Source organism: Fusarium subglutinans (genome assembly GCF_013396075.1).
Source record: "Fusarium subglutinans strain NRRL 66333 chromosome Unknown NRRL66333_c0000122, whole genome shotgun sequence".
Taxonomy (NCBI): domain Eukaryota; kingdom Fungi; phylum Ascomycota; class Sordariomycetes; order Hypocreales; family Nectriaceae; genus Fusarium; species Fusarium subglutinans.
In genome coordinates, this window is record NW_023502185.1 from 52,065 (window position 1) to 79,908 (window position 27,844).

Below are 27,844 nucleotides of genomic sequence, written 5' to 3' on the forward strand. Positions count from 1 at the left end.
TAGTCGAGGAACGTGTACGTGTCGACGCTGTCGCGGAACCTCTCGGGTTCGTGGGAATGAAGGGCTGGATGCGATGGGAAAGTTTGGGATCTGGTAAAGGAGAGACTGAAAGATTGGGATAATGGCCTGGCAATACCTGTTCAGCTCCGCTGAGTCAGTACCTAGGAAAGGAAATAATGGAGGCCTGGATTTAGAGGACGCAGGCCAAAAGTAGCCTGAGGTTGAACAGCGATTGCCTTGTGTGAGTCTGCACGACTGCACGCGTGGAGTGGGAAAAAAAGCTGCTGCCAATAATTCGACGCCTTCCAGTGGACTGAACTGAACTGACCTGAACTGGGCTGGGCTGGGCTGGGCTGGGCTGGGGACTAGGTTAAGCACAGGGATGCATTTTCCCAGAAGAACGGGAAGCGAGTGGAGGGTCGTTAAAATGATGTAATGCCTGGAACTCCACTAAAGTTCAGGGTACATGCACCGCAACCCTTCTTTGCTGGTCGTGTAGGAGAGCAGACGATAGGTGTTGAATTCAAAGCCAGTAGCACATTGGCGTGGTCTTGTTCAGTCTCGAGGCCTAAAACTACTCCTGATGCCTCTGTATAGGTAGGTAGTTTGGATGAGCCCTCTGGCATTGAAGAGCAACATTTCGTTTTTCTCCTACAGCCAATGTGCCATCTATTGTTTTCAGAACTTTCTAAACAATCCCGGCTCCCGGGTCATTGAAGGCTCAGTACTGGATACATTTACACTGGACCCGTTGTCTCTTGGTCGATCCATTTCCCAAAGGCACGAGCTAGTAAAGAGTCTAGACCTCGATTCGACCCGGTCCTTCCAGGCGAGCGTGCAACGAGGCGCCTTGCTGGCTTGCACAGCTTGCTCCAATTGACCAGCTCTCTTTATCGGCTCATCAAATTTGGACCCCGAGCTGTTATTCCCGGCGCACGGGCATCATCGGGCTCCCGGCCTACAAAAATCCCCGAGTCAGTCCACGACATAATGTACATACATACAAGAGTTTGCAAGTCATCATCTTCACTTTCAGTAACGGCCCAAGAGCGTTTGACGAAATTTAGAGAATACTGATATTTGAGGTGGCGATAATCATCTACGCTTTATGTCTCAACTTCGTAAGTTGTAGGTTGCACTTCTACTATCGCGGTCTACCATATAACATGGATCGTTTGTCTGAACCTGGAGGCCAAACCGGTGTTACGAATTTCGTTTCCCAATTAATAAACTTCTAATGTTTTGCTCGACGCGGTGTCTTTTAAACCCGTCTGATGGAACTTGAACGTTTTTCTGACATTCGCATTCCTGTCAGACAGGTACCTTACCTAGACACTGTTAGAATTTTAGCTGCCAGTTGGGCATTACATCATCAAGGTTACACCAATTATCTATGTACTAACTAAGGTAAGGTAGGTAAGGTAGTTTAGGCAACCGGCACCCCAATGTTCGAAGTATGCGGATTTTTCCAACCCTCTTCCGAAATACGGTATACCAAAATAGCCATCGCGCAGCAAGAAACGCTAGGGCTCTTTAACCAGACCAAGATTAAGAAACCTGAAGGCCCCTCCAAGTTTGACGAAGCCTAGCTACCTTGACTATCTCTGTCGTCTTACGGAGTAGGAGGACATAGGTCTTATGATTTCTTGTCGCTACACAGTAGAACTGATTCAGCTCCCAAGTTATGGGTACCGAAGCTACTGGATACCTAGGTAGGTAGGTACTGACTACTGTACTAGGTACTAAGGTAAGGTACTCCGTAAGGATAAGGCACCTAGGATCCAATGGCTCGGATGCATGATCCCGATTACCTTGACATCTTAACGTACCCACCCACTGACAAGACCCGTGCTGGTCAGGTCGGCTATTTACCAATACCTACTAACCTTGGCCTTTGCAGCATTCCTTCGTCATAAAATACCTAAGTACGCAACTTTGTATGATAAAATTGACAATGGTGTCTTATGTGAAACTTGGGTATTAACGAGGACGAAGACGATTATTCCACGGTCATGTACTGCACTAATCAAGAATATATGTTAGAGAAGACGGATTTCTTACTTATACAAAATAACTTACCTCGTCGAAAGGTGGTTTACTGTACCTAGGCAGCGCCTACATGACTTCCATATCTGAGTACATTGCTGCCTAACATCATAAGCCTATAATTGAAATCACGATATGTCCAAGTGGACAATAAGTAATTGCAGATGAACGGAAACCTCAGGGCGTTGTGAAAGGCAATTGTTTCAGTGCAACTTACGAAGGCTCCATCGCCATCAAGTGATACAACTGCAGGACTTCTAGCGGAATGGCTTCGGCTCAGCATTATCCCATTGTATAAAGAGCATATTTTCTTATGTTCGTTTGATCAAGGCAAACGTGTGCTCAATGACAGCTTATTAGGCACTTTCGATCAAAGAGAAAGAGTAAGGGTTAAGGTATGGAAAGTTTAGCAACACGGTCTCAACGCTGGATGCCTCCTCATTCAAACATGCCTAAAGCATTCTTATAAGGTGTGCTCTTGAACTTTCTTGTGTTTCTTTCCTTTGAATTTATAGATATTGAGGCCAATGTTTCACGCTAAAAAGAACAGTTCAACTCAGCGGTCTGGATGAAGTACCCATTTGCACAGACAAGCACACAAATCTGTGGATGAAATAACGGTACTAGCAACCTTTGAATCTAACGTCCAGTAATAAACCTACAGACTGAAAAGGCTCGGGGCTGTGTCTAAACATAAAATTCTTCCTCCCTGATGTCATCGAGGTTGAGCCGGCCATGTTCAGGGAGCTAGAAGCACAATTTAGATTCCTTTGTACTGTACCATTGTCAAAAGTTACGTGGGTGAATCCCTGGGGCCGATCCGCCTCCAGGTTATTGTCGCACAAGTGACAGGTGGATGTGCCGCGGCTGTTTCGCCATGTGTGGCTGTACAAAGAATCTGACAGAGAAGAAGCACCAGCCCCTACCGCCTCTGTGACGCAAAGGCAAGGCGCGTGATGTATCAGCTTCGCCATATTGGATCACGGTCTTTGATTCGCAGCTGGCTTTGTTGACACCCATACTATGCATGGCATTAGTAGATGACCACATCCATCAGAAGCTGTGAGGGGTCCCGACTGAGATGACTCTACTCTCCACTACTCAGAACGGCGACTATCGTCAAGAATTGTTTCTGGCTCGATGTCAACTATGGGGGTCAAGCTGCTGCCTCTCTCTATCCGTAATCAGTCCACAATAGCCCGGGTGCACTGCGGCGTTCATCCCGCACAAGACGCGTTATCAAAGAAGCATTTCCGTAGTCTAGCATGGATTCGAGCGTTGGGTCCTGGTTGGTTTGCTCGGATTGTTCTGGGGCTTGCTGGGATGCAGCTTGCCCATCCCAATAAAAGTCACGAGTTTTGAAGTGGGTTGTATATGTAAATGGCGCTCTTTGATGAGTTTTTTTCCTTTCTGCAGCTCAGCTTGCTCTTGTCAATGCAAGCGTACTCTCCTCAAGAAGCGCATTGCACTGGCTGGGGGTAATTTTTGTCTGCGTATTATCGGTTGTGCTACGGCAAAGTGTCGGTCTCGTGTCTGTCAGAGAAAATCTAACATTAGTAGTCACCACGTATCAAACCGCATAAGGTTTGAGATAGGTGCACCAGGCCCAATAGGGCCAAGACGCTAGAAGACTGTCTGTCACGTAAAGGAGGGGAGACAAGACAAAGAAGAGAGCAAAGGAGCTGAAATCTCGCGCGCGCAATTGGCACATGGGCACTTTATCTCAGAAAGTCACACCTAACGAAGCATCAAGACGAGTCAGAGAAGAACATGTCCAATGTGTGGTTTTCTCTCAGTCCCCTCAGGTACACAGCAATACAGGCAGAAAAATACATACCTAAGGTAGTCAGATGAAACAAGCGAGACCATCTCGGGAGATGGCCATTGGGCGGTAAACAGGCCAAGTGAGCTAAGGAATCTGGGATAGCTGGCGCTAGTACCTGGCGCCAGGAGCCCTCCCCCCCCCGGCCGCCGCTAGCAACGCTCTCGCAGCCCTGAATGGCAATCTTGCTATGCTTGCTTGTGCACTTGGGGGATGATTGGCCCCCCCTTTTGGGAACAGAGAGGGAACTGACGTTTTATGATGTTGGATCCGGTCCCTGGCACTGCAGGAGGCCAAGCCGCCAGGGGCACACACATGCATGCACAAGGCGTTTTGTGTACAAAGAGTGTTAGAAAATCAAGGGCGGAGGGCGAAGAAACAACCAACATGCATTGCATCCAATTGGCAGACTGCACTCAGACCGGCAGAGAGCTGAGCTGCCATCATCATTGCTATTTCTAGGGCTCCCTCGTGTCTATGTAAAGCTAGATCATCCCCTGGAAGGATCTGATACCCATCGAGCTGGGTCGCCCTTGTCTGTAACAGCACTGGACCAAGCTTGCTTGTGCTTGATGAATGAAGCATTATTAATTATTACTCTGTTCTATCCGTACTTCTTCAGCTTGTTGCTCCCTCCCATGAAAGAGCGAGGGTTTGCATTGCATTAACTACCTACCTTACCTTACGGATACTACTACTAACATTACATTCTTTCTGACCTCAGTGCAATCTTACTGGGTCCCCCGTTCTTTTCCCAGTTCCCAGTTCCCCGTCCACTTCATTCCTTACTTCGTCCCATCTCATCTCATTTCAATTCAATTCAACGCTTTACTTTCTCTCCCTTTGGCTGTTGTCGTCACCTGAACCCACCTTTCTTTCTTCCGTTCTCAAACGGCTTCGTTTCTATTCTGCTTTCGTCTTGTCCTGATCTCAACCTTGACTCGACTCGAATCGACTTCTCACGACCACCTTTGCGCGTTGGGCTCTTTCACTCTCTCAAGTGTCCCTCGCTATCTCACCATTCAGTCATTCCTTGTGGTCAATTCTTCGTATTCTTCTTTCCTTACCTACCTTACGTTACGTTACGTTACCTTATTGTTCTTTTCCACTTTCCTTTCGGAATTGTTCACTCTGGGCTGAACCGACGACAACAAATCCGTAACCCTTCTTCATTCACTCGTATTCTTCTCGGGGACCCTCCATCTGCTGCATCGAGTGCCACGTTGGACCAAGCCATTTCCGTTACATTACACGACATTGTCCGACTCGTCTCTCATTTCTATTTGAAGATTTCTTTTCCGATTCTCCTGAGGGATTGTTCCTGGATCTATCTACCTGCGGTATTTTATCGTTTTTGTCGCAAATTTGGAGCCGCCATTGTCACGATCCATCCCTGTGACCGCACCTGCCACCACTTCTCACACTCAATTCTTTATCCAGCCAGCCTGTTGTGAACTTCCGACTTGGTTCACCTCTGGCTACTATCGATCTATCAAAGTAGCGGGGCTTTGTCTCGCCACATACTTCCTCCGACATGCGCTTTTCTCTTTCAACTCTCGTGGCGCTGGGCGCCTTACAGACTCTCGGTGTCTATGCTCAAGACTGCATCGTAAGTAACTAGCGCTTAATCACTAACTACCTACGCATTCACTCGAAATAGGTGCTGATGGCCTCCAGAACACATGTGTTGAATCAGTAAAGCCAACTGTGGGCTGCGCAGATGCCACCCAGGCCGGTTGTATTTGTGTTAGCCCCAGCTTTATCAAGGGTGTGGCTGAGTGCGCAAGAGCGCCCTCATGCAATGCTGCAGACGCCGAGATTACCAGCTTTTTGAGCAACGGGTTTTGTGTGGGTATGTTGCCAGGATTCAATAGTATCTTGAACCAAGTTGCGAAAACTGACATGACTTAGGTCAGCAACTCCCTGCCCTTCCAGAAGCTGCCGCAACGTCGGCGTCAGGCGCAGCGACAACATCTGCAGCAGCAGTAGCAACTTCGTCCGAAGTAGCAGCAGCAACATCGGAGACCCCTGCCGCAGCTGGTACCTCTCATGCTACATCAAGCTCGGCTGTGCCCCCGGTAACTTCAAAGGCACCTGAAGCCACTTCGACTGATGTTGCCGATGCAACTTCCACGTCTGAAACTGCCGGTGCCGTCGAACCTACGGTAAGAAGGCTCATAAATTAAGCGTCGAAGAAAACTGAATACTAAACATTGACAGGACACTGGATCTGAGGCCTCTGCTTCCTCCACTGATACCGCCAGCTCATCAACAGCCTCCGAGGCGGCTGGTGCTGCAGCTACCTCTGATTCTTCAGATGACGACTCAGACAAGAAGGAAGAATCTTCCGGCGGCATGTCTGGTGCTGCGAAGGCCGGTGTTGGTATTGGAGTTACAATTGCTATCCTCGCACTTCTCGGCATCGCAGGTTTCTTCTTCTGGAAGAAACGTCAAAACCAGCGCGATCTCCCTCATGGAAACATGGCAAGCATGTCACCGCCTATGGCTACCAGGGACCGCAGTTATCCTTTACCCGACCAAGGATCCATTGGCGAGAAGAATGGATATGACCTCGAACTAATGTCCCATCGATACGAGGATATGCTTCCTCGCGAGGAGCCGCGTCACATGGTTTGAGCAAAGATAAATTACGGGAGACATCGGCGTTTAAAACGGAGTACAGCAGAATCAATATATGGCAGATGACAATCGCATGCGCACACTATTAATCACCGCACAGCACATGTCTAATTTTAGTCCAATATTAGCCACTCGGCGAGGCACCAGCACATATCGCTTTATGGAACGGTATGGTTCTACCCGCGAAGGGCGGAGGTTCATGGATTTGTTAATCATGAGTGGCAACAAGATGCGAGCCAACTCGACGTCGGATGATTATTTTATGAACATACGGAGTAAGGCCAGAGTCAATATACCACATCAAGTAAATCAAGTTAGCACTGGCGCGTAAAGTTCAATCTCAGTCAAGTGTACATCCCTTTCACTGTACATATCTTACAAGCTTCTATAAGAAATTACATGGTGGCCTCTGGCGACGCCTGAAGACTCTGTCTCTTTTTTAAACTTCAATTTCGGATGACAGTCGTGGTTTTACCACGAATAATATGGCCTCTGTCCATATACTGGTCGGTTGGGGAGATGTACCCAGGGTCCCTTCTTATTCTTCTTTTCCACACGCTCCTCGTATTCTCGTATTCTTGTCTTTTCTTCCTTGAGTAACACCGTTAGACCTAGAGATGAGTTAGCGATTTCAAAACCAGATACGTGACCAATGTGGGCATACTTGTGCTGGGATGTTTGATGATGCCCATTCGTCCACGACCCTTGTAGTCGATTCTCTTCCCTCGCCAGGGGCCCCTCCCAACCCACGATTGAGCGATATACATTCGCGTAGGGTCCTCAATCTCAATCCATTTGCCATCGACTGTTTGGATCTTCTTGGGAGTTTTCAAAATCTCATTGTTGACTTTTCCGAGTCCCATACCACGCTGTGCAATAGCCAAATCTCGAGCCTCCTCAAGGTAATATCCAATTTCAGCCGCCATCTTCTTCTTGGACCATTTCATCTGCACAATGGCGTCGTCGACGCTCTTTCCTGCGATCTGGCGGGCCAGCATTACGAGTTTCTTGACGCTTGTGGGCATGAACTCGCTCTTGTGCAAAAGTTGGCGCTCTGACATCTGAATGCGCTCGTCTCTTGTCAGACGGCCGTTGCGGCGGACCATCTGAATAACCTTCTTGCGCTGCCAACGCACTCGACTTCGAGGATCGGGGTCCACGACCATGGCCATGTTCTCTTTCGTCTTTTGCTCGATCTCGGGTGCACCCGGGGTGGTGTCGGTACTGACTTTTTCGATCTCGTCCTGGAAAATGTTGTCCTCCACACCGCTGTACATGCTCTTCTGTAAATATTCTTCACGGCTCTTGGGGTCGTCGAGCAGCGATGTAGGGTCCTGTGCGGGTGAAGCTCCGGCGTCTTTATTCCGGGGTTTGCCCCATCCTTTGAAGAGATTGGAAGCCCATTTATGCCGTCGTTGTACTGAGGGTCCGACAGTAGCAGAGAAAACAGGAGCTGGTGTGCTAGATATAGGGTGTGCGGTCCTGGCTATAGAGAAAGGCTCTTGATTAGTCCATGTAGCTTCTGGGCCAATTGAGTTGCAAAGAAGGCGGACTGAGCGTTGCCGTACCTGATACTACCAGCCGCCGCGCGGCAAATCGGAGACTCATGGTAGCAGATATTGTCGGGCTCTGCAAACCGACCACTGTCTCCTTACGTATCTTCCAACTGAAGGTCGTTTCAATGGGCGAGATTCTTTTCGGCATGATTCGCCGTTGTTCAGCCGAATGACGTGCACGTGACTCGGGTGTTAGCGCGATTAACATCAGCCCATCTTCGGAATCAACTTGGAACTGCTTGACCACATCGAAACTCCCCAGCACCTCTATACTTTCTCGAAAGCCTCGCTCCTTCGCCCGAACAGCTTCGCAAAAGTAAACTAATCACAATGGCCGTCCGACCCATCACCGGTGTATGTTTCCTTGGACTCAATGGCTCGCTTTTCGCACTCGACCGGGCCAGAGGAGCCTGAGCCTCCCGGTACCAGAGCTTTTCGTGGACTGACAACTGTGCTAGATGCTCCGACGAAACCTCGTCCTGGACCTCAGCATCGCCCTCGGTACGTCGATTTCTCTGACGGATTGATTCGGACTACATGAGCTGCCAATTACATATTTCAAGAGGGGGATTCTTGGAGGGGCTGACAATTCGGATGATGTGGTTGGTTGGGGTGCATCTAGCTGACTAGCATTCTCGCAGGCTCCGGCTTCGTCATGGCCAACTTCTTCTGGTAAGCAATACACCGACGAAACGACACGAGGCTGGGGCTATATGCTCACCATTGCGAACCAGGTACGGCTTCCACATGCCCCGAACCAACGCCCGCGACAACTACTACATCAAGCTCGAAGAGGACCGAGCTGCTCAGAAGAACGAGTAAAAGCATCAACGGACCGAAATAGTACTTTGTCATTCAAGCAAGGGCAGTTGGAGATGGGAGTGCACATAAATACGTTCAGGCGGCTTGCCGATGTTTCGTTTGTCGTGTAGCTGGGTAGAGAAGAGAATACCAACAACGCTTCATTTGAAACGGTCTTCGTGCATTCTATATTCATGGGCAAAGGTAAACGAGCTATCGAAGTGCAATTCGTGAGGTCGAGAGCATATCTTGGATAGACTGCGCAGTCCTGTGTGGTCGAATCATAATTAGAAATCCATTCATCAATTGTTGGTCGATAGGAGCAATTTATTTTCATATCTCAGTCTGAAATCTAGCAAATAGTAACAGTTTGTGGTGATTGTGTAAACTAATAGTTCATTAACGTTGTTGTTTGCTGAGCACCTCAGTCCATTCCAGCAATACCATCATCAACTTGTTGCAACCCTGCAAGTAACTCAGCGCGACGATATTCAACCTCACGTCAATTCTTGCAGAATCGAGCATTATTTGAAAGCTAAATTTTTTTTCTTCTTCATCTTTCTTTTCTTATTCGTTACCTGGGTCGGTCGTATGCATGACTGGATGTAGTTATGCTCTGCTTGACAGGAGACTGTTGGGGCTAACAATGACGTTTGGCCAAGTTTCACAAGAGAATCAGATTGTCCCTTGAGAAGTAAGCATGCTATATATGATTTTCGGAGACAATAGCAAGTTGTCTGGTTTATCGTGCTGCGTCTGGCGCGTGCCAACTTGATGACCAGTGATAGTGCTGAGGCGGCGCCCTGTCTTTGCTGTGTTTTCCATCATCACTTTTCTGTCCCACTGGAGGATACTCTTTGCCCTCCCAAGCCGTCGTCTCGACCATAAAGGAGCCCTTTTTATCTTTACATCTATGCCAGCAGATAGCTCACGTCAGAACATTTGTGACACGGTATATCGACCTACCTATACTTGGGGTTGGGGCGCCATTATAGGATCAGGTGGGGGGAGAACTTACTTCCGGAACAATCGCTCGATCGCAAAGCACTGTACAGGACTATCCGGCTTGCCAGGCTCTTTGATCTCGCACTTGTACTGCAGCATCTCGAGAAGTTCGCATCCAGAGAGCTCGACATTATTGACCCTCTTATCCAATTTGCGCTTCCGGCCGCTGAGATTAGTCTGCACGCGCTCAGGAAGCTCTGAAGCGTGGAAAACTTGGCACGGATAGCCCATTGTCAAGGACACCGGTTATCGTACCTTACTAAACGATCAGCATCCAAGTCAAAAGGGCCTTGGCAAGTTCGGCTTTCGGGGTCTCAGAATGGAGACAGCAACGGGGAATCGGTTGTTAGGTGAGGTTGTTGAGATGAGCCTTGAAGACGTAAGTTGAACTTCCGATTTTAGGCCTAAGCTTCTTGCCCATTGGACACAAGCATTCAGCACACCATGATTGGACGGACATGTTGTGACGTCGTCTCGAGAAGCCCATTAAACTGCCATGGCTTCCTTTGACTTTGTTTCACCTTCGCCTAATCACGGCAAAACCCTCGAAATACCTTTGCATGTTACGTATCAAGGCCCTCATGAGCTGGTGTGGCTTACCCTTGAGCCACCGAAAGAGTCAAGTCAACCTCACTTTTGATCCAAGCCAACTATAAGGGCTCACATTTTCAAGCGACACCTAGACTCAAGAGACTTACTAAAATATCAACACAGGTCCTTCGAAACTTACGCTCTTCACTCCCTCCAGATCCCAATCGCTTGAGCTGTCGGGATCCGGTCCAGCATCATCCTTCAATCCTGCCAAACAAACTTACGCATATATTAGAACTTGATAATCTCACAGCAGCTCACTTTCATGCCACAAAATCTGCTGGTCTCGGCATATCTGGCCGTCATCTGCCACTACTATACAGGCTCATATCAAACCTCGTCACCCCTCCGCACCTTTACGCCATTCTGGTCATCGATATTGAAGGTCGGTTTGATGCCACGCGCCTGACTTGTTCGCCATCTCATTTGCAACATGTCTACGTCCACCGCCCAGCACGAAGTGACCCAGACAATACTCGTGCTCTCGTAGCCGATGCAGAGGGCATTCTTCTCTATGGAAGTGCCGCAAAGGCGAGTGCCGGTCGCGAATGGTGGGGGACTGTCGTTGTGGGTGGTGTTGGAGCTGGTGATATTACAACAGGCTGGAAGGGATGGCTACGTGTTGATCGCGAGAACGTCCGTAGCTTTGCACCGGGTATCAGCGCAGAGGAAGCTTTGGACCAGAAGAGGCAGAGGCAAGATATTGTCGATGCAGCTGGGTGGGCTACTACCTCGCAGTGGGGAGGGTTTGTCTTCAGGGAGGCTGATGAGAAAGTGTTGGAAGAGGAAACGGACCCAGAGCAACCCTTGGATATTGGTGAGCGAGATGAGAGCGCCCGAGACTGAATCAACACAGGTTCGGGTTGCCGAAGAATCAGCTGCATTAGACTTATATTCGCGTTGATATTGAACAGTGCAGCTTAAAGCTATCAAGAACACCGCATACGAGGTTACAGGCGAGCCATCCGCAACACGAGTTGCTAATCAAGCCAGCAATGGTTTTGTCAAAAAAGTCTCAATGGTTATTATAAGATGGGAGAGTGAGAGTCGCACCATGTTCCATCGCTCAATACATCACGGGATGGATTATGTGCTCTTGTGCTGATTGGTTGTGATGTGATCTGTTCCAACTAATACGGCTGTAATTCAATAGTTTAAGTAAAGTCTGGATGCTTCTTTCGGGTGGTTTATGAATTAATCACTTCGTAAAATACTGCCTGAAAATATTGTAAGAGCCTTGAGTCTTTTTATTTATCTTTTTGCTGTTCTATGGGATTTGATGTGATGCTCATCAGGGTATAGTAGGGTGGTGCATCAAAGAAAGTAAGAATCTAGCTAGATATGATGAAAAGCCTCGAAACCAGAACCCATCCGTCTATTCAGATGCTTCTTGTTATATCCGGTCTTTAAGACTTGTATGTATCTTGTGCTCATGACACCTGCAAAGAGCCGTTATGCAGATGCTTGTGTAAGGAACTGTTCGTAATGCATGGCTGTAACAAAGGAAAGATACCCGAAACTCCGTCAGAATCCAAAGGTGAAAAAAATGTAATCCAGAAAATGTTATCTGAAATGAAGAGCGTGAGGTGAGTTAGATTAGATGACAATACCATCCATGTCGACAGCAATCTCTGTGATGCCGGACTCAGGGATAAGGGCAGGCTTGGACATGTGGCCCTTTGCCGCTTTCTTGTCCATTTCACGCTTGATGCCGTGGTTAACGGCATCGAGAACATTCTCAACGGTGACTCTAGGCTTATAGGCAGGTTCAGTGCCCTCCTGATATACACCAGTCTTGACGAGAATGCTGTACCAGTCATTGTCGGCAACCATGTTCACGGCGTTGGTGCCTCGGATGTCACTCTCAGGAGTGTCACCGACAAAGTAAACAGTCTCAGGAGGAGCAACAAGGCCATGCTCAGTCTGACGCCACTGGCCCATCAGACGGGAGGCGAACTCAAAGGTGGAAACCTGAGGCTTTCCAAAGGCGTGGGTGTGTAGAACGCCATTACCGCCAGTGAGATCCTTGAAGGTAACTTCGAACATGCGGCGAAGAGCACCCATACCTAGACGGACATGCTCGTGCGCAGCAGACCAGACAACATCGTTGTGAGAAAAGTAGAAGGGGGGACCCTCGTCGTTGGTCTCGCTACGGGTACCCAATCGGCCACCCTTGGACATGGCAACGTCGAGCATGATCTGAATGTCTCCAGCCCAATCGCGAGAGTCGGCGAAGACAAAGACAGCGTCGATGACAACGTCGGAGAAGTCTCGCTCACGGGAGTTGGCATGCTCTTCGGCGGTAAGCTTGCGGAAGGGAGTGGTAGCGGCGTTGTGCTTGATGATATCACCAGGTGTGACAACGTCCTTGAAGCCATAGCCCTCAGCAACGTGTCGGCACTTCTCGCCCTCACCACCAACGACAAGGACAGTGCCATACTTCTCAGCCATCTCCCTCATGGGAGTGTGGCCGCAGATGAACTGGCCAGGCTTGATGTCGCACTTGAGTTGACCTGAAAGGTCGCCACATCGCTCCTCTTCAGTCTTACCACCACCATTGGTGAGAAAGATGTGAGGTCTAAGAGTGGTGTCAGTATTGCATGGTACGACGCCAGGGTAAAAGTCACGATGCCGTTTATTAAGTGGACCTCCCCAGAATAAATCCGGGGTTGGTGGATCATGACTGCATATTGTGGATGAGTTGACTTACACTTGAATGCCATATTCATTCTCGCCGTTGAGAACCTTCATGGCCTGGATGGCCTCAGGAATGGCTCGTCCACCACGGACCAAGACACCATCGATGTCGAAAGCGAAGACGAACGAGTCGGCGACGGGCTGCGAGATGGGAGGGGAGAAGGGAGAGGCGGGAGACCCGAGACTGGCGATGCTGTCACTTGAGCTGGAGCTTCCGAGCTCAGGAGAGCTGGGGACAGAGTCGGGGGTGGTGACCTCACGCTGAGCGGGGAGGTTGTCCTTAAAGAACTCGGTCTGCTGTGAAGACATGATGATGGTGTTGCTAGGAAAGGATATGGTCCTGTTCAGGCGCACGCGCAACAATCGAGACGCGTGAAGTTGAGGTATGGGTAGAGTGCTTTAAGAAATGCTATCAAATAAGAGATTATTGAGAAACGACCCGGGGAGCGTCGAGCTATTTGTGTGTTTGGTAGTTGTTGGTGATAGTGGATATGGAATCTGGGGAATGATGGAGACTGATGAGTTCTACCGTCAAGAACGGTGGGAGAAATCTGGGGCTTTATAGATTTAGGTGCCAAGCGGAGAGCAACTGACAAGTACGTAAGATTCCTGAGGATACAATGTCCAAGCAAGGCGTCATCTTGGCCGTGGCTCTGATCGATATCGAATCGAAATCAATATCCACGCCCGTCGATACGTAGCTCGGGGTCCAATAACCGAGTCAGTCACTGTCAATCGAAACCGTGGTAAGCCATGGATGATTCCCCTTTACCCACAATAAAGGTTCCACCGTATTGCTTGTGAGGCATTGTTTCGATTATAGAAGAAAAACTTTAAAGATACAGTACAGTATGTATGAGGTAAGGGATGCGATGCGAAGGGCGATGACGGGTGTTGCTTTTCTGGTCCCGTCTGAGCGACAAAGGTACCTGCCAGAGCGAGACAGGTGGGGTACTCGGTACCCATGGCTCCCTGCTGCCATGTACGGGTGAGCATGGTATTGGCTACCTACCTACGCTAGCTTCTGACAACCTGCTGTCTCTCCCCCCAAGGTAGGTAGGTAGGTACTCGCGGCTGGGGCGGGCTGTCATGGATGTTTTTTTTTTGTTTGCTATCTGGATCCGTACCTGGGTTCCATTTCTTAGACGCCGTCGCCGCACTATGAACGTCATGGCCAGGCACGCATGGCAACGGGCACGGGCACGGGCACGGAACAAGTACATACAACATCTGAACATGTACATACGTAGGTCCTTGAGATACGAGACATGCCTCGTTCCCACTTGTCAACCAACAGTGGAGGCTGTAAATAACGCAAATAGAGCTCATTCTCTTGAAGTAACAGCATACATGGTCATGGATCAATCAATGATACATGGCATAGCATAGACTAAGCACTCATGATATCTGACTGTTTACAGTAACACGGTGCCACCGATGTTCAGCTGTACAGACAAACAATGATCCGTCCTGTCAGACGTAGGACACGGCATGAGATCGCCAATTGATTCTAGTTTTCTAATCTGGCTGCCCTGAATCGCGACAGATAACAAAAGCTCACCGCATAAAACGGTGTACCACCGTACCGTCTGATAACAGTAAAGATGTGCTGCAGAAAAGACTTCTTCCTTTGGTGTGGACCCTGAGGAGGCTCCCTGTTACGGTTCGTAGCTCCAATCAGGGTCTCAGTGTCGGCCATTTTCAGCCAGTCAGACAGACGCGCCAGGGAACGTCACTTATTGCAGGGGGGCTTGCAGATGGCTTCACAACGTACCTTATGGAGACTCTTTTCTCTCTGCGTCTCTCTTCAGGGGCCTCTGTTTTTCAAGGGGTCGGGCGCAAACTCAAACCTACAGGGCTCGTTTCTCGGCGTGAGAAGTAATGCAAGGTCGACGACATCAAGCGCCAGTTCCGCCAGAGAAACCGGATTGAATGGTGACAGTGTCCACCATCAAGCAGCTTGTCCATGACGCCAATACGGTCACCGTCAGGAGGAAGAGGCATTGGCGACGGTGGGAATGCACACAAAGATGCTCTACATCTCCACTGTATCCCGACCAAGACCACGGAATCAAGAGTCGCTACGTCGATACTTTGCAAATCTGGTCCCGGTTTCGTTCTTTTTGCGCGCACAGTTTCGGTCCGTTGTTCTATGTGACGTCAAGCCAGCTCCGCTCAGGCTCCGCTCGTGCTCCGCCAGCCCGGTCCGAAGCCCTATCAGCTGCCGTCCGGCCCCACCAGGGGACCCCGTTATCCACCCATGGCCTAGAAGGCCACTATCTTCGGTGGGGCGCCATCACCAAATAAATGATTATTCATGCCAAACCCGTCTCACAAGTGTTACCTTGTCTAGCAATCAACAGTCATGTTGCGATCTTGAAAGTGAGTAAGAGACATGAAAGAAATAACGCAATTGCAACGAGTGACATGACATGCTCATATCGTAACAGGAGGAGAGATCATGGTTGCACAGGCATCGCATCTACCTGCAACACAGACCATCCAATACAAGATCTGTCCCTGAAAACATGTGAAACGTGGTCCCCAAGATAGCCCTTATCACCCCTATCGGGGATCAGATCTGCATAGGGAGCACAAGTCTACAGGGTTCTTCTGCGCTGAAGGGTTCGGTTCGTCCATGGGTCAGGATGGTTTGTCGTTGCGGGCTGCACCGGTCTGCCACATCAGTCCAACCGAGCTTGGCTCGGCTCAGCTCAGCCTTTACATGTACTGTCATCTTTTGATACGGTAGTCATCGGCGTCATTGGATTGTGCTCTACCGCTCTTCTGTCATACGAAGCACTCCCATGTCATCAAACTCAAGCATACATATGTCGGTCTTGTTATCTGTTTGCCCTTCCATTCACGCTGGGAAAGAATAGCACCTCGTTGGACCATCATATATCCCTTGGCGGCCTCCTAAGCTACCTTTAGGACATTATACTGCTGGGATCATGAATCATAGTGCTTGGCGTCCAAACGTCAGGATGTCTTGATCAAAACGTCTGCGCCGACGCGGGGCATGCGCGCGATTAATACAACTCTTCCTTGCATCATCCTTGTGGTTGATTAACGGTGCACAACGTTGGACGAAAACTAACAATGAGGGGGAAACACTGTGGGGAACAGTCCGTGCTGTGTTGACTGTGAGTTGAGTACTACGGTGCACTTTGCCGGTGCCATGAGGGAGTCACAATGTGACCAGAATTGATGTCTTTCTGGTGGTTGGATTTCCTCTCATTTGATAGCTGTCCCTGATGTCACCGTACATAGTATTCTCTGCAGAAGTTCTAGAAACAAGAACGGTCAAAACAGAGTTCAAATTTTGCAGAAAATAGCGGCAATTAATTTAGTAGTCGTTCGGAAACCCAAGCAACTGGTATGTACTGGTTACTAACAGGGATGTACAAAGTTTAGTCTTGGCCAAAGTACAGTATACAGCTTCGGTCGACTCCCGTCCTTACCTTGTAAGATCCTAGCAACCTCCTGCTTATCACTTCCTCGTTATTACGGTGAAACCTCCCGCCTACCGTTCAGCCCGTTCTCAATCTGACGGAATATACTCCGTATCTCACGTTTCCTTGGTTTGTGATGGAGGGTGAGAACAACGATCATCTTGAGCAATTAGGTGACAGAACGGACACGGTGCAGGAGATCAACAGTAATATCCTTTAATATGCCTGGCTAGAAAAAGCCGCGCTATGCGGATTGGCTTTGATCTACTCCGTACTTCCAGTTTACTACAGTAAACGTGCCTCCTGTCACTTGCGTTTCTTTCCGTCAAACGTGCCAAAGTACTCAAGAATTTCCATATCAGGCATAGATCGATGCTTTGTATATGTCCTACTCAATGGGACGAAAACTAAAGCCGCCGGCCGGCGCCGTTCAAGCCCGACCCCGCGGCCCCGTGTTCAATAGCGCCGCCCCGGGGCTACGGGTATCCAGTAACACTTTTCTGACATCCAAGACTTTTGTGACAAAACATCTACATACCTATTCCTTGAGTCAATGTGTCCCGCGGCTCAAGAAGGAATTTCCCCACAAGACCAACATCGACTCGTCTCCACGGCAAATCCTCGTTCTGCTGATAGGTATGTAACATCACCAGGTTTCGATCTCGTCTCGATGTAGCGCTTCGCCTCCGCGTCTCCACTTCTCCATATCCCCATTTCTCCCCACGAGCTTAATCTTCTCTCCTTCACTGAAGGTTGACGAAGAGTCCACCGTCAACGAGAAGCTGTGCGCCCGTCACGTATCCGCTCAACTCTGGACAAGCCAGGAAGACAGCCGGACCAGCCATGTCAGAGGGTGAGCCTGTCCTTCCCAGAGGAATGCGACCTTCCATGTAGGTTCTCTTCGCATCATCAGCCAGGTCGGCATCGTTCAGCTGCGTGCGGATGGTCCCAGGGAGGAGAGCATTACACCGAATGTTGTGTTCTCCCAATGCGCATGCTGTGCTCTGCATCAAGCTCAGAACTCCTGCTTTGGTAGGAGTGTAATGTGTCTGCTGGCCACCTCCGACAAGAGCCGAGATGGAGGAAACGCCTATGATACTCCCTCCCTTGGGTTCCTGGTTGAGGGCCATCTGCCTGGCGGCGGCTTGGGTAATGTAAAAGGCACCATCCAAGTTTGTTCTCACTGTTGAATACAGCAGGTCCGGCTCGAGTGTCAGGAAATCGGCAAATGTGCAAATACCAGCGTTTGACACACACACGTCAAGCCTCTTCTTGGGAGAGTGCTCGACGGCCTTCTTGACCAGTTCTGTTGCTGTCGCCGGATCGCGAACGTCGCCTGGTTGATGATCGAGAAGGCCAGCTGTGGATGATGCTTTGCGGATAGCGTTGGCCTCAGCGATGAGAGAGTCGAGATGAGGTTTATCCTTCTCGAGGCCTAGATGATTGACTACAACATTCGCCCCTTGCCGCAGAAATTCGAGACAGATGGCACGGCCAATGCCAGTTGTGCCGCCTGTGATGATGGCACTCTTATTGGCGAGAAGACCTGCTGGCATCAACATGATTGCTGATCTGGGTGGTCAGAGCAAGCTGTGAGTATTTGTTATGCTTATGGTCACGAAAACGGAAGTATTCGACCTGGATTGCAATTTCTTGCGTTGTCCTCTGTCTGCTGTCTCGTTTCGTTCGGTCGAAGGAATACCGAGGATGATGGACCGATATGTGAACGTTGGGGGCGCTGAGGGCGAAAATAGTGAAGCTATGACGAGACTTGTGGTAGACTCTATTTTATGAGAATGATAACTCTGTCAAATTGTTCGTCTGAACGGCGAAGGGTTTAAGAATTTCTAAACCGATGATTACTATAGCTTTCTTCCCCTCATTTACGGGAAACGGCGGCTCTTAATAGCTCCGAACTCTCCCACCTCTTCTTGCGACCCTCTTCCTTTGGTGGTAAGCTATCAAGCAAGACCCGCGCAAATGGTGGGACAAACTCGAAAGAAATACGTAGGCTTCTTTACCTCCGGGTGAGTTTTCACACCGAGCCCGAGTCCACATTGCTAGATCTAGAACTTTGCGAGAGAAAGCCTCGGTAGACTGGCTAGCGAGGGGTCAATCAGTGAATCAGATTTCTTCAACATGATGGATCTTGTTGCCATCTCGGTATGCTTTAACGCGAGATGCCGGTGGGGAATCCTAACTAAAATGGCTGACATGCTGCTAAAATCGTTTTAAGTGAATGGGGGGTGTTCTGGGCCGTTTTCAACGGTAAAATCTAGTTTCAGTGGATGCCATGAGACAAAACCTAAACACCAACTGAAGACAAGACTGGTATCGTGAGCCTGGTACATAATGGCATCTAGTTACCTACCTTAGTACTGTCTGTGATTTCCTCTGTGGTCCCTACCAGTGCCCACATATCCCCGAAAGCTCAGGCCAACGGCTCTTTACTGGGACCTGGGGTAATTAATTACTGGCCGTTCAGTATCGTGAGGGTTCCATTGTGGGTTTTCAGAACGGCTACCGTCTCGAGGTGGCGTTGAAAGCCTAACGGTCACCGTTTGACTCCCCAAGAAAGGATCTCACGATCAAGTGTCGGCCACCTCAACGTCGCGTCTATCCTGGTGTCGTGGGGCGTGTACACACCTCTCAAGTGGAAAGCGGCACGTTTATGAAGATCGTGTATGCTCGTCAGGGTCATCTTATTATGCGACTCATGGTTATTGAAGTTTCATTTTGGTTGATCATTGACATCGCAGGCCTGCGCATGACGAGAAGCTGTTGTTTCCTTACAATGATTCACTACATCTTAAATGATCACAGAAGCATATTAATTAAAGACTCGATTTTTCTTTTCAATCTACTTTATTTGAAACGTCTAAAAGCGCAATGGCAGACTACTATATGCAAATTGCCAAACGTCATCTATATCCAAACAACAACACCATAGCGATGTACAGTTTCCTTCCTTTCAACAGACCTACTCACGGGGTCGCAAAAACAGAAACAAAACCACAAATCCAGGACTGAAATAGTGTGACAATCGCTTTTAAGAACTTGTTGATGTTGCTAGGGCCTCCACCTTGGCACCGAGAGCCTCAATCGTTCCGTTGGGCTTGCCGGATTCCTCGCTTGTCTTGCTCTCACTTCCCTGAGAAGGTGCCAGAGATGGTACTTGAGGCACCTTGAACAGATAATCACTAGGAATGAGCTTGGCTCTAGCAGCTGGGTTGATGGTTAAGCCGAAACCGGGCTTGTCCAGGTCAGCGGTGGTAAGGAAGCCCTTGGTGGGGATGGGCTCGTCGGTAAAGAGGTCTCCAAACACAGGCAACACACTACGGCCGTCGGGAGAGTTGGCCAAATACTCCTGGAAGGGGGTGTTGGGCTGGGAGATCTGGAAGTGGTAGCTATAAGGTCCGCTCGCGTGAGGAACTACCGGAATATCGTAGGCGGCGGCCAAAGCAGCGACCTTGAGAAGCTCAGTCAGACCGCCAAGCCACATAACATCAGGTTGAATGATATCGAGATTGCGGCCCTCAACGAGTTTGCGGAAACCATATCGTGAATACTCGTGCTCACCAGTTGTGAACTTGACAGTAGGATGGGCTCGCTTAATGAGTGCAAATCCATCGGTGTCATCAGGGGACAGGCATTCCTCCCACCAGTTGATGTTGAGATCGAGACAAGCCTTAACAAGCTCGATTGTGTACGTGACGTTAAGGCTCATGTAGCAGTCGACCATGATGGGGAAATCGGGGCCAACAGCTTCACGGTGCTTTCGCAAGAACTCGACGTTCTTTCGCAGGCCCTCGTGGCCATCGTCAGGGCAGAAAGGCAGAGGAACCTTGGCTCCCCAGAAACCCATGGACTTGGCAGCTGTAGGCTCAGGGCCAGTGCAGTAGAAGTCGAGGCGCTCCTTGGTAGCACCACCAATGAGACGGTACACGGGCTCATTACGCACCTTTCCAATCAAATCCCACAGAGCGAGATCGATGACTGAGATGATGGCAATTGGGAGACCCTTGCGACCATAGAACATGGAGGCTCGGTACATCTGCTCGAAAAGAAGGTTGGTGTTGCGGGGGTCGGCACCGATGAGGAAACGCTCGAAGTGCTCGTGAACAAGCCAGCATGCGGGAGGGCCTATTGACAAAATGTTAGGCACCCTGAAGGGTCTCGAGTTACCGTGTCATTGGCTTGACACAGAGGTTCAAACTCACCTCCGAAACCAGTTGCGAAACCAACTGTGCCGTCTGTAGCTTCAATCTCGACAAGGAATGACCCGAGAACATTGATGCCCCAGCTAGTACGTGACTTCTTGTACTTCTCCCATCTTGAAGCTGGTGTTGAGATATCGCTGTCGATGAGCCTACAAATAGAATGTGAGTAATGCGATCGAGGCCAGGTATGCAGAGCCAGGGTGAGCGAGCGTACCAGTGACCACCCTTGACGTTATGATAATCACCACCTGTTTCGCAATTCGTTAACACAGCTCAAGTTCTTTCCCCGCCAGTTCTTCTTCACTGTGCAGGAGGCGAGACGGCATACCTGATCCAACACCACCAATGATGAATGACCGTATAGCCTTGATCTTGGGGAAGTCCTTAACAGACGTCATTGTGAACAATCCTAGAAAAGTCAAGAGATTGAAATGAATTGTAGTATGCGTAGAGTCACTACTCAGAAGATGCGCAGTAAATTCTGACGAAGGCGTTGAGAGTGAAGAAGAAAACAGGATGACTACCCACGAGCTGGGGATGGGCTTATTTACAAAGGATGCACTTGTGGCACTACAAGGTGGGCTGGAAAACACAATTGTAACCGATCGCGGATGATGGAACACAGGAGCCAATGGCTTTAGTCGCGAAGATCATGACTGACTGGCCAGTAAGTCTTGTGATAGCATTCCGAAGGCAGAAGCCGGCAAAACGTGCGCCGGAATCCCCTCTGGCAAAGCAGATATCGGGTCAAGATGCACCGAAGTTGGTGTTGATGATGGAGCCTTCCCCAATTACAGGGCCATCTCCATATTTTCTCGGTCCTCGTCGGGGTTCCACAAAGACTTGATGGCAACCCTAGGCCATGATCACGCAGCTCAGAGGCGGCTCAATACGTCCCCAACTTTTACCTCAGGTTGATTTTCTTGGGCAGTTGGAGGTTGTGGCCTTTGTTTCTTTTCTTCTCCTTTTGGGTGGGGGTTTGCCTTTGAGTCCTTGTTGTTGATCCCCATTACTACCGCAGTCATACCTTAGGTATGTCAGCTGTTGGTAGACCTAACAACCTCGCATCCAGTGGAGGCTCTCGAAAGCCGAGCCCGGTCTTTGCGGGGTGACAAGGTAGGGCATAAGAAGTCGGCAACTGTGGAGAGGACATAATTACGCTAGCAGCTTCGGTAGGTATGGTAAAAAAGAAAAACCAGTCGCGGCTCGAAAGTGATCAACACCATATTTATAAAGGTATACCTATGGGCCGAGACATGGACACTTCTGGTCTCACAGCATGAGATATTCCCTGCCACTTGTACTCTGATGGATGCTAGCTCTATCCAGGTCACTGAGCCTGATATGAGTTGACGTGCTCAAAAACTGTGACAGCTTCTGAGGCTGAACAGAACAATCCTGCACTGACATGGATGGGTGAAGCATGTGCTACATCCGGTCTGGGGCAATGAATTCGGCAAACGATCCACTTGTATATCTCATTCCACAAATCAGATTATACCGCTTCTTTCATTTCCCCGCCTCAACCCCTTGAGGAAAGAGCTTGTAAGGTTGAAGACGACTAAGTCGAGGCAGGAAGGTTTGGGCAGGCACGCGTGCGGTGCGAGATCAGCTCCTTCTCTCCGCATTACTTGAAAGTTTATTATGCCCATCCTACCTGAGGTAAGTCGCCTAATAAGGTAAGTTGGATATCCTGTTGCATGTGCAAACAAACTATGTCTCTCCTTTACTTCACCACCTTTGACTACCGGCTCATTATCAAAACAAATCAATATCCTAAGGAGTCTCTCATCTCCGTGTTGTGACTCCTGATAATTTATTTATTCTACGGCCCTGGCCAACGGAAGTACACCGACGAAACCGAGTTCTGGCAGTTTGTTTAGCCCAGAGTCCACCTCGGCCCACCTCAAACTGGTCCGGTCATCACGGCGCCACTTCCCATCCGTCCGAGGCACAAAGCCAGCAGAAAGCGAGGAGGAAAGCGAGAAAAACAGGTGATAGGCAAAGGGGAACAGGGCTGTTCATAAATAACATTAACAGCGAGCATTCGACCCTTTCGGTAATTCGCGGTATTGGTCAAAATCTTTTGCATTACCCCGACAATAAACTCCCCAGCTGCAGCCCAGGTCCTACACACATTCTCTTAGTTAAGTACGGGGACAGGCCTATTTATCCTCGGGCGATCATTCTCCTGATCCCGCTGGCCATTATCCCGGATCGCGAGGTCCCCTTTGCAACGAACGCGGACTCATCGTTCGCGCGCATACTCGCTATCCATCATCTCGTGGCATGCTTGCTTTGCCTGAGCTTACCCCTGTTACTCGGCCTCACTATTCTCGACTCTCACACGACCGCTGGTGAGCTCGTTCTTGCATCGTACCGACACACGACCAGCGGCAAGGGCTCTGGGGAAAAGGGAGCCCAAAGCCCAGCATCTTACTTACTCTCAGCCATGCAGAACGGGGCCAGCAAAATGTCGGGCGAGGGCTCGGTTGGAAATCGCCCGCCCTCTACAGAAGTAGACAGTGATGAAGCCAACCAATTCCCTAGCGAGGATGAGGACCACGGCGACCACGAAACACTCTGTCGTAATGGAAAGAGAAAGCGTCCTGTCTCGGTTTCGTAAGTGCAGCTTTCTACTCGTCTCCGTTCGCTTCCTCTACATACTTTGTCAATCGTACCTTGCCTTGCCTTGCACTCTCGTTGAGTCCATGTCCTGATAAGATTTCCTTTTGCCCTCTTGTTGATAAGTCCATGATTTGATAATCATGTTGGAGTCTTATCTACATTTCTTGTACTCTCTTATCAACACCATGCCACCATCTGGGGCCACTTCATCGCCTCATGCTTCATGCTCCCCGCCCTCACAAAATCTCAACTACTATGCCACAATACAAATCCAATCCACCTTGTCCTCAAATATACAGGTTGTCGCAGACACTGAGACTAACAATACTTTGCCCAGATGTGAGCTATGTAAGCAAAGAAAGGTATGCCCTCCGTGACACGATCTTGCCTCTTGGTGTTTTCCGTATGTCAATTAATACTGATTCTTCTCGCCTGCCAGGTTAAGTGTGATCGTGGGCAACCATCGTGCGGCTGGTGTAGCCGCAATGGCGCTATATGCGAATACAAAGAACGCAAGAAGCCTGGTTTAAGAGCAGGCTATGGTCGCGAGCTTGAGCAGCGCCTCGACAAGCTTGAGGAGATATTGCGCTCCCATGCTGAGATTCTCCATGGCAACTTGGCATCAAACACAAATCCTGTCTTAGCCGCCAGTATTCGGCATAGTAACCCAAGTCTTCCGAGCGACCAAGGAACTCCACGGGATACTCACCCAAACCTCCTCCGACCTTCAGAACCAGTCCGCACACCTCAAACCGATCCTCTCATGTTTGGTCACAAGGCACCCAGCTCCAACTTTGCTCCGAGCACACAGAGTCTCGATTTCAACGTTGCTCATACACCTAGAATGAATGATGGTTACCAGAGTCAGAACCATGCGTCAATGTCAGGTGTGGCAGCATCCTCCCAGTTATCACCCGTGCAACATGCCGCTGTCACTCAAGACTATTACACGTCTGTGCAACCCAACATTCATTCACCCACGGCACCACTATCATCGGCTCCAGGCACATCGACCCCAGATCGAGACATGCCGCCTTACGACCTTCTCTATGCACTTGTTGATCTCTACTTCAAACATATCAATACTTGGTGCCCCATTTTGCATCGCAAAACAACTCTAGATAGTCTTTTTGGACCATCTGCCCTCGATGAAACAGATCGAGTTCTACTCCACGCCATAGTTGCAACCACAATGCGCTACTCGACGGATGCTAGGCTAACAGAGGAGAGGCGAGAGCACTATCACCGAGCTTCCAAAGAACGTGTTCTCCTTTATGGCATGGAAAACTCCTCGGTCAAGGCGTTGCAAGCTCTCGTCATCCTGGCGCTTGATCTTTGTGGGAGCAGTAACGGTCCACCAGGGTGGAATATCATGGCTTTGATCACTCGTTCTGTAGTACAGCTTGGCCTCGCTGTTGAAATCACCTCATCGACTGTGTCGCCTCATTATCTTTCCATATACACCCTTCGAGCTATGACACTCTCGGAACCCAAGGATTTTATCGAGGAAGAGGCGAGACGGCGTCTATTTTGGATGATATATCTTCTGGACAGATATGCGACTCTTGCAACTGCTTTTGAATTTGCTCTGGACGACAAGGAGATCGATAGGACATTACCGTGCCGCGACGATTTGTGGATCAAGAATCAAAAGGTCGATACCCGATGGTTCAGCACTGACCTACACTCTGGTTCACCCGGTCATGATATTGATCAGCCAGAGAACCTGGGTGCATTCGCCTACTACATCGAAATCCTCGGTATCCTATCCAAGATACACAAGTTTCTTAAACAGCCAGTCGACATTAGTGCCCTGAGCGATGTGGAACAATGGCAGATGCGGTACAAGGAACTTGACAATATGCTGACATCCTGGAAGTTCAGTCTTCCTGGCGAATTTGGGAACATGGCAAAATTGTTCCATCCGGGGAGTAAAAGCATCAACTGCGCTTGGGTTATGCTTCATGCCACCTACCATACGGCCGTTATTCGCCTTCACTCGTCAGCTGCCTATCCTACGACGAGGTCACCCATATTCACTCCATCATATAGCGCGTCGCAACGATGTCATGGTGCAGTTGAAAACGTGGCTGCCCTCGGAGAATTTGTTGTTAATAATGGGATGCTAGCAAAGCTGGGTCCACCATTTGCTTTTACTCTCTGGGTTTCGGCTCGCCTACTCCTTGTTCATGGCTCAACAGTTGAACATAAACTTTCACCGCAGCTTCCGTTCTTTGTCGATAGTCTGCGTGAAATGGGTCGTTACTGGCCTGTTGCGGCACGATATTCCCAGTTGCTGCAAAGAGTCTTGGATGAGCATCACGACAGCGAGCGACAAGGTGACGGGATCACGCCCAGTTCAGTCAAAATCCTTTCTGATATGCGACGCACAGCATTTGACTTGGACTTCCTCATCTCGCGGCAGCCCAGACAGCCTAGTGCTCTCAGTAGGTTACCCAGCGTCACACCCGCTAGGACACCAGCTCCCAACGAGCTTGAGTATCTTGACGTGTTCGACTTCTTCAATGTGCCTCGGCTCCCATTTGGGGGTGAACATATTTCCGGCGCCAATGGAACGCCAGCTCCCCCAGGAGCCGAGATGAGTGCGTCCAACGACAACGGAACGGGCTTGGGGGCGTCAAATGAGTTTAATATAACCAACTTCATGGTCGACGCCAACAGTGACTGGCTGTTCAAACAAGAGGGAGGGCCTAAGTATATGGCAGCTACATGAAGTGCCGATTCAGCATAAGCTTCTTGTTGTTCATTAGTATTGAAAATCATTTTGAGCTCTAGGCGGTTTTAATTGTCAGGATACCCCTTATTTCGGATATTAGCAGACTCCAAGTTGATAGCACGACAAGATGCTCTATGGTTATGCCGTTGGAAGCTTGTACATAAATTTGGAAGTGAAAATATGGTGGACAGAGGTTGGAGCTAATAACGTCTCCATGACAAGTACTTAGGATTACGACTCACGGGTTATGACAAGAATAAAGAAACGACCGAAGAGCGATATGACGTTTATCACTTCATATCAAGGGTTTGAAATGTATCGTGATACTTATAATGAGACATATCTAACCCCCACCGACTTCCCCAGGTGCATCAGTTCTCGACTGCAGTCTGGTAGGTATTCCCGGTGCAGTACATGACCCAACCATCAAGATTCATCTTCTTTATAACAGTGCTGAAACCTTCTGTACCCTTTGCCTTCCCCTTCTTGGAGCAAATGGCTTTGCGATCGGACTCCTTGACCTTGGGCGCACCCTCGGGGTATTCAATATTGAAAACAGGCTTCTTGGCCTTGATAAACTTGGCAAATGTCTCACACTCAGAGTACTCGACGCATTGTTCATTGACGGAGAACTGGACGTAGGGGAGAACAGAGGAGATAATATCGCCGGCGTTCTTGAGACCAGTGGACATATTGTACTTTGCAGCCTCTGCAGCGAGAAACTTGATATAGTCGATAGAGTCTTTCTTGGTCAGCTTAAGGCCATTGTCATTTTGCTACGGCTCGTGTTAGTTCATTACGGACCAAAAGAATAAGTGATACTACTTACATAACCATCGACGTTGTCGGGGTCAATAGCGTCGCAACCCTTCTGAGCAGCAAGCTTGATTCGCTTCTTCATGATGTTGCGAACATTGGTGCTTCTCAGGTTGAGCCATTTCTCATCAGGCCAGCCGTCAAGAGTCTTGCCAAGATCGGCCTTCTTGAACTGGTTCTTGTCATCGCGCCAATCCTCCCATGATCCGGCGCTGAAGTAGCAGATGACCTTCTTGCCAGCCTTGTGTAGGGCTGCAAAGGTCTCAGCGCCGTTATCATAGAGATCCACGTCGTAAATGCCAACGTTGGGCTTGAGGTCCTTGGCGGAGCCGTCCTTGCTGAGTTTGATGGGCTTGAGGAGAACAATCTGCCATTGTGCGCCGACTTTGGGTTGCCAAAGACTGCTGCGGGCTTTGAGATAGGGTTCTGTTGAATCGTCGGCCTCTGAGTTGGCAGTATTGTCGCTGTTGTTTCCTCCCTTTCCTCGAGTGAGGCCAACGCCAAGTCCAACAGCCAGGGCGATGATGATTGAAAGTGTCACACCAAAGGCAGTCAGCTTCTTCCACAGTGGCCAGGATCGCTTTGCTTTTGCCACATGCGGCTTCTCTGAGGTCGCAGCCTCTGCTGCATTTGTCGCCATGACGGTGATTGCAATGTGAGTGCACAAGGACGGGTGTGTTCTATCAACTGGCGACGCCTGGTTCCAGCGAGGTTTTAAGGTAGGGGGGAATGAGCAAACATTCAATTTTACATGCCAGGCACCTGAGCTCTAAGCCTCATCCGGTCCACGAGCAGCCCAAGAGGGTTTCAAGAGCGAGGGCGGAGCAGAA

General features: G+C 49.4%; 8 protein-coding genes across 8 annotated transcripts; 2 read left to right on the forward strand and 6 right to left on the reverse strand.

Annotated features, from left to right (window-relative positions):
• Window positions 1-5,402: 5,402 nt before the first annotated feature.
• FSUBG_8679 (uncharacterized protein) lies at window positions 5,403-6,505 on the forward strand (the record flags this gene model as incomplete). Its single annotated transcript, XM_036687110.1, has 4 exons — window positions 5,403-5,477; window positions 5,546-5,720; window positions 5,780-6,033; window positions 6,089-6,505. 4 exons carry the CDS (start codon window positions 5,403-5,405, stop codon window positions 6,503-6,505), a joined length of 921 nt encoding a protein of 306 aa, XP_036535813.1.
• Window positions 6,506-6,979: 474 nt separating this feature from the next.
• On the reverse strand, window positions 6,980-8,212 carry FSUBG_8680 (MRPL22 mitochondrial ribosomal large subunit; the record flags this gene model as incomplete). The annotated part of the gene is made up of 3 exons (XM_036687112.1): window positions 6,980-7,119; window positions 7,173-7,961; window positions 8,164-8,212. 3 exons carry the CDS (start codon window positions 8,210-8,212, stop codon window positions 6,980-6,982), a joined length of 978 nt encoding a protein of 325 aa, XP_036535814.1.
• A 1,395-nt stretch (window positions 8,213-9,607) lies between these two features.
• On the reverse strand, window positions 9,608-10,101 carry FSUBG_8681 (uncharacterized protein; the record flags this gene model as incomplete). The annotated part of the gene is made up of 2 exons (XM_036687113.1): window positions 9,608-9,776; window positions 9,884-10,101. 2 exons carry the CDS (start codon window positions 10,099-10,101, stop codon window positions 9,608-9,610), a joined length of 387 nt encoding a protein of 128 aa, XP_036535815.1.
• An 88-nt stretch (window positions 10,102-10,189) lies between these two features.
• On the forward strand, window positions 10,190-11,307 carry FSUBG_8682 (uncharacterized protein; the record flags this gene model as incomplete). The annotated part of the gene is made up of 2 exons (XM_036687114.1): window positions 10,190-10,249; window positions 10,585-11,307. 2 exons carry the CDS (start codon window positions 10,190-10,192, stop codon window positions 11,305-11,307), a joined length of 783 nt encoding a protein of 260 aa, XP_036535816.1.
• Window positions 11,308-12,057: 750 nt separating this feature from the next.
• Window positions 12,058-13,467, reverse strand: FSUBG_8683 (CDP-alcohol phosphatidyltransferase class-I family; the record flags this gene model as incomplete). The annotated part of the gene is made up of 2 exons (XM_036687115.1): window positions 12,058-13,039; window positions 13,172-13,467. 2 exons carry the CDS (start codon window positions 13,465-13,467, stop codon window positions 12,058-12,060), a joined length of 1,278 nt encoding a protein of 425 aa, XP_036535817.1.
• Window positions 13,468-17,356: 3,889 nt separating this feature from the next.
• Window positions 17,357-18,175, reverse strand: FSUBG_8684 (short-chain alcohol dehydrogenase; the record flags this gene model as incomplete). Its single annotated transcript, XM_036687116.1, has 1 exon — window positions 17,357-18,175. One exon carries the CDS (start codon window positions 18,173-18,175, stop codon window positions 17,357-17,359), a length of 819 nt encoding a protein of 272 aa, XP_036535818.1.
• A 1,487-nt stretch (window positions 18,176-19,662) lies between these two features.
• FSUBG_8685 (starvation sensing rspA) lies at window positions 19,663-21,231 on the reverse strand (the record flags this gene model as incomplete). Its single annotated transcript, XM_036687117.1, has 4 exons — window positions 19,663-20,756; window positions 20,834-20,982; window positions 21,048-21,081; window positions 21,162-21,231. 4 exons carry the CDS (start codon window positions 21,229-21,231, stop codon window positions 19,663-19,665), a joined length of 1,347 nt encoding a protein of 448 aa, XP_036535819.1.
• A 5,338-nt stretch (window positions 21,232-26,569) lies between these two features.
• FSUBG_8687 (endo alpha-1 4 polygalactosaminidase precursor) lies at window positions 26,570-27,654 on the reverse strand (the record flags this gene model as incomplete). The annotated part of the gene is made up of 2 exons (XM_036687118.1): window positions 26,570-26,974; window positions 27,028-27,654. 2 exons carry the CDS (start codon window positions 27,652-27,654, stop codon window positions 26,570-26,572), a joined length of 1,032 nt encoding a protein of 343 aa, XP_036535820.1.
• Between the last annotated feature and the right edge of the window lie 190 nt (window positions 27,655-27,844).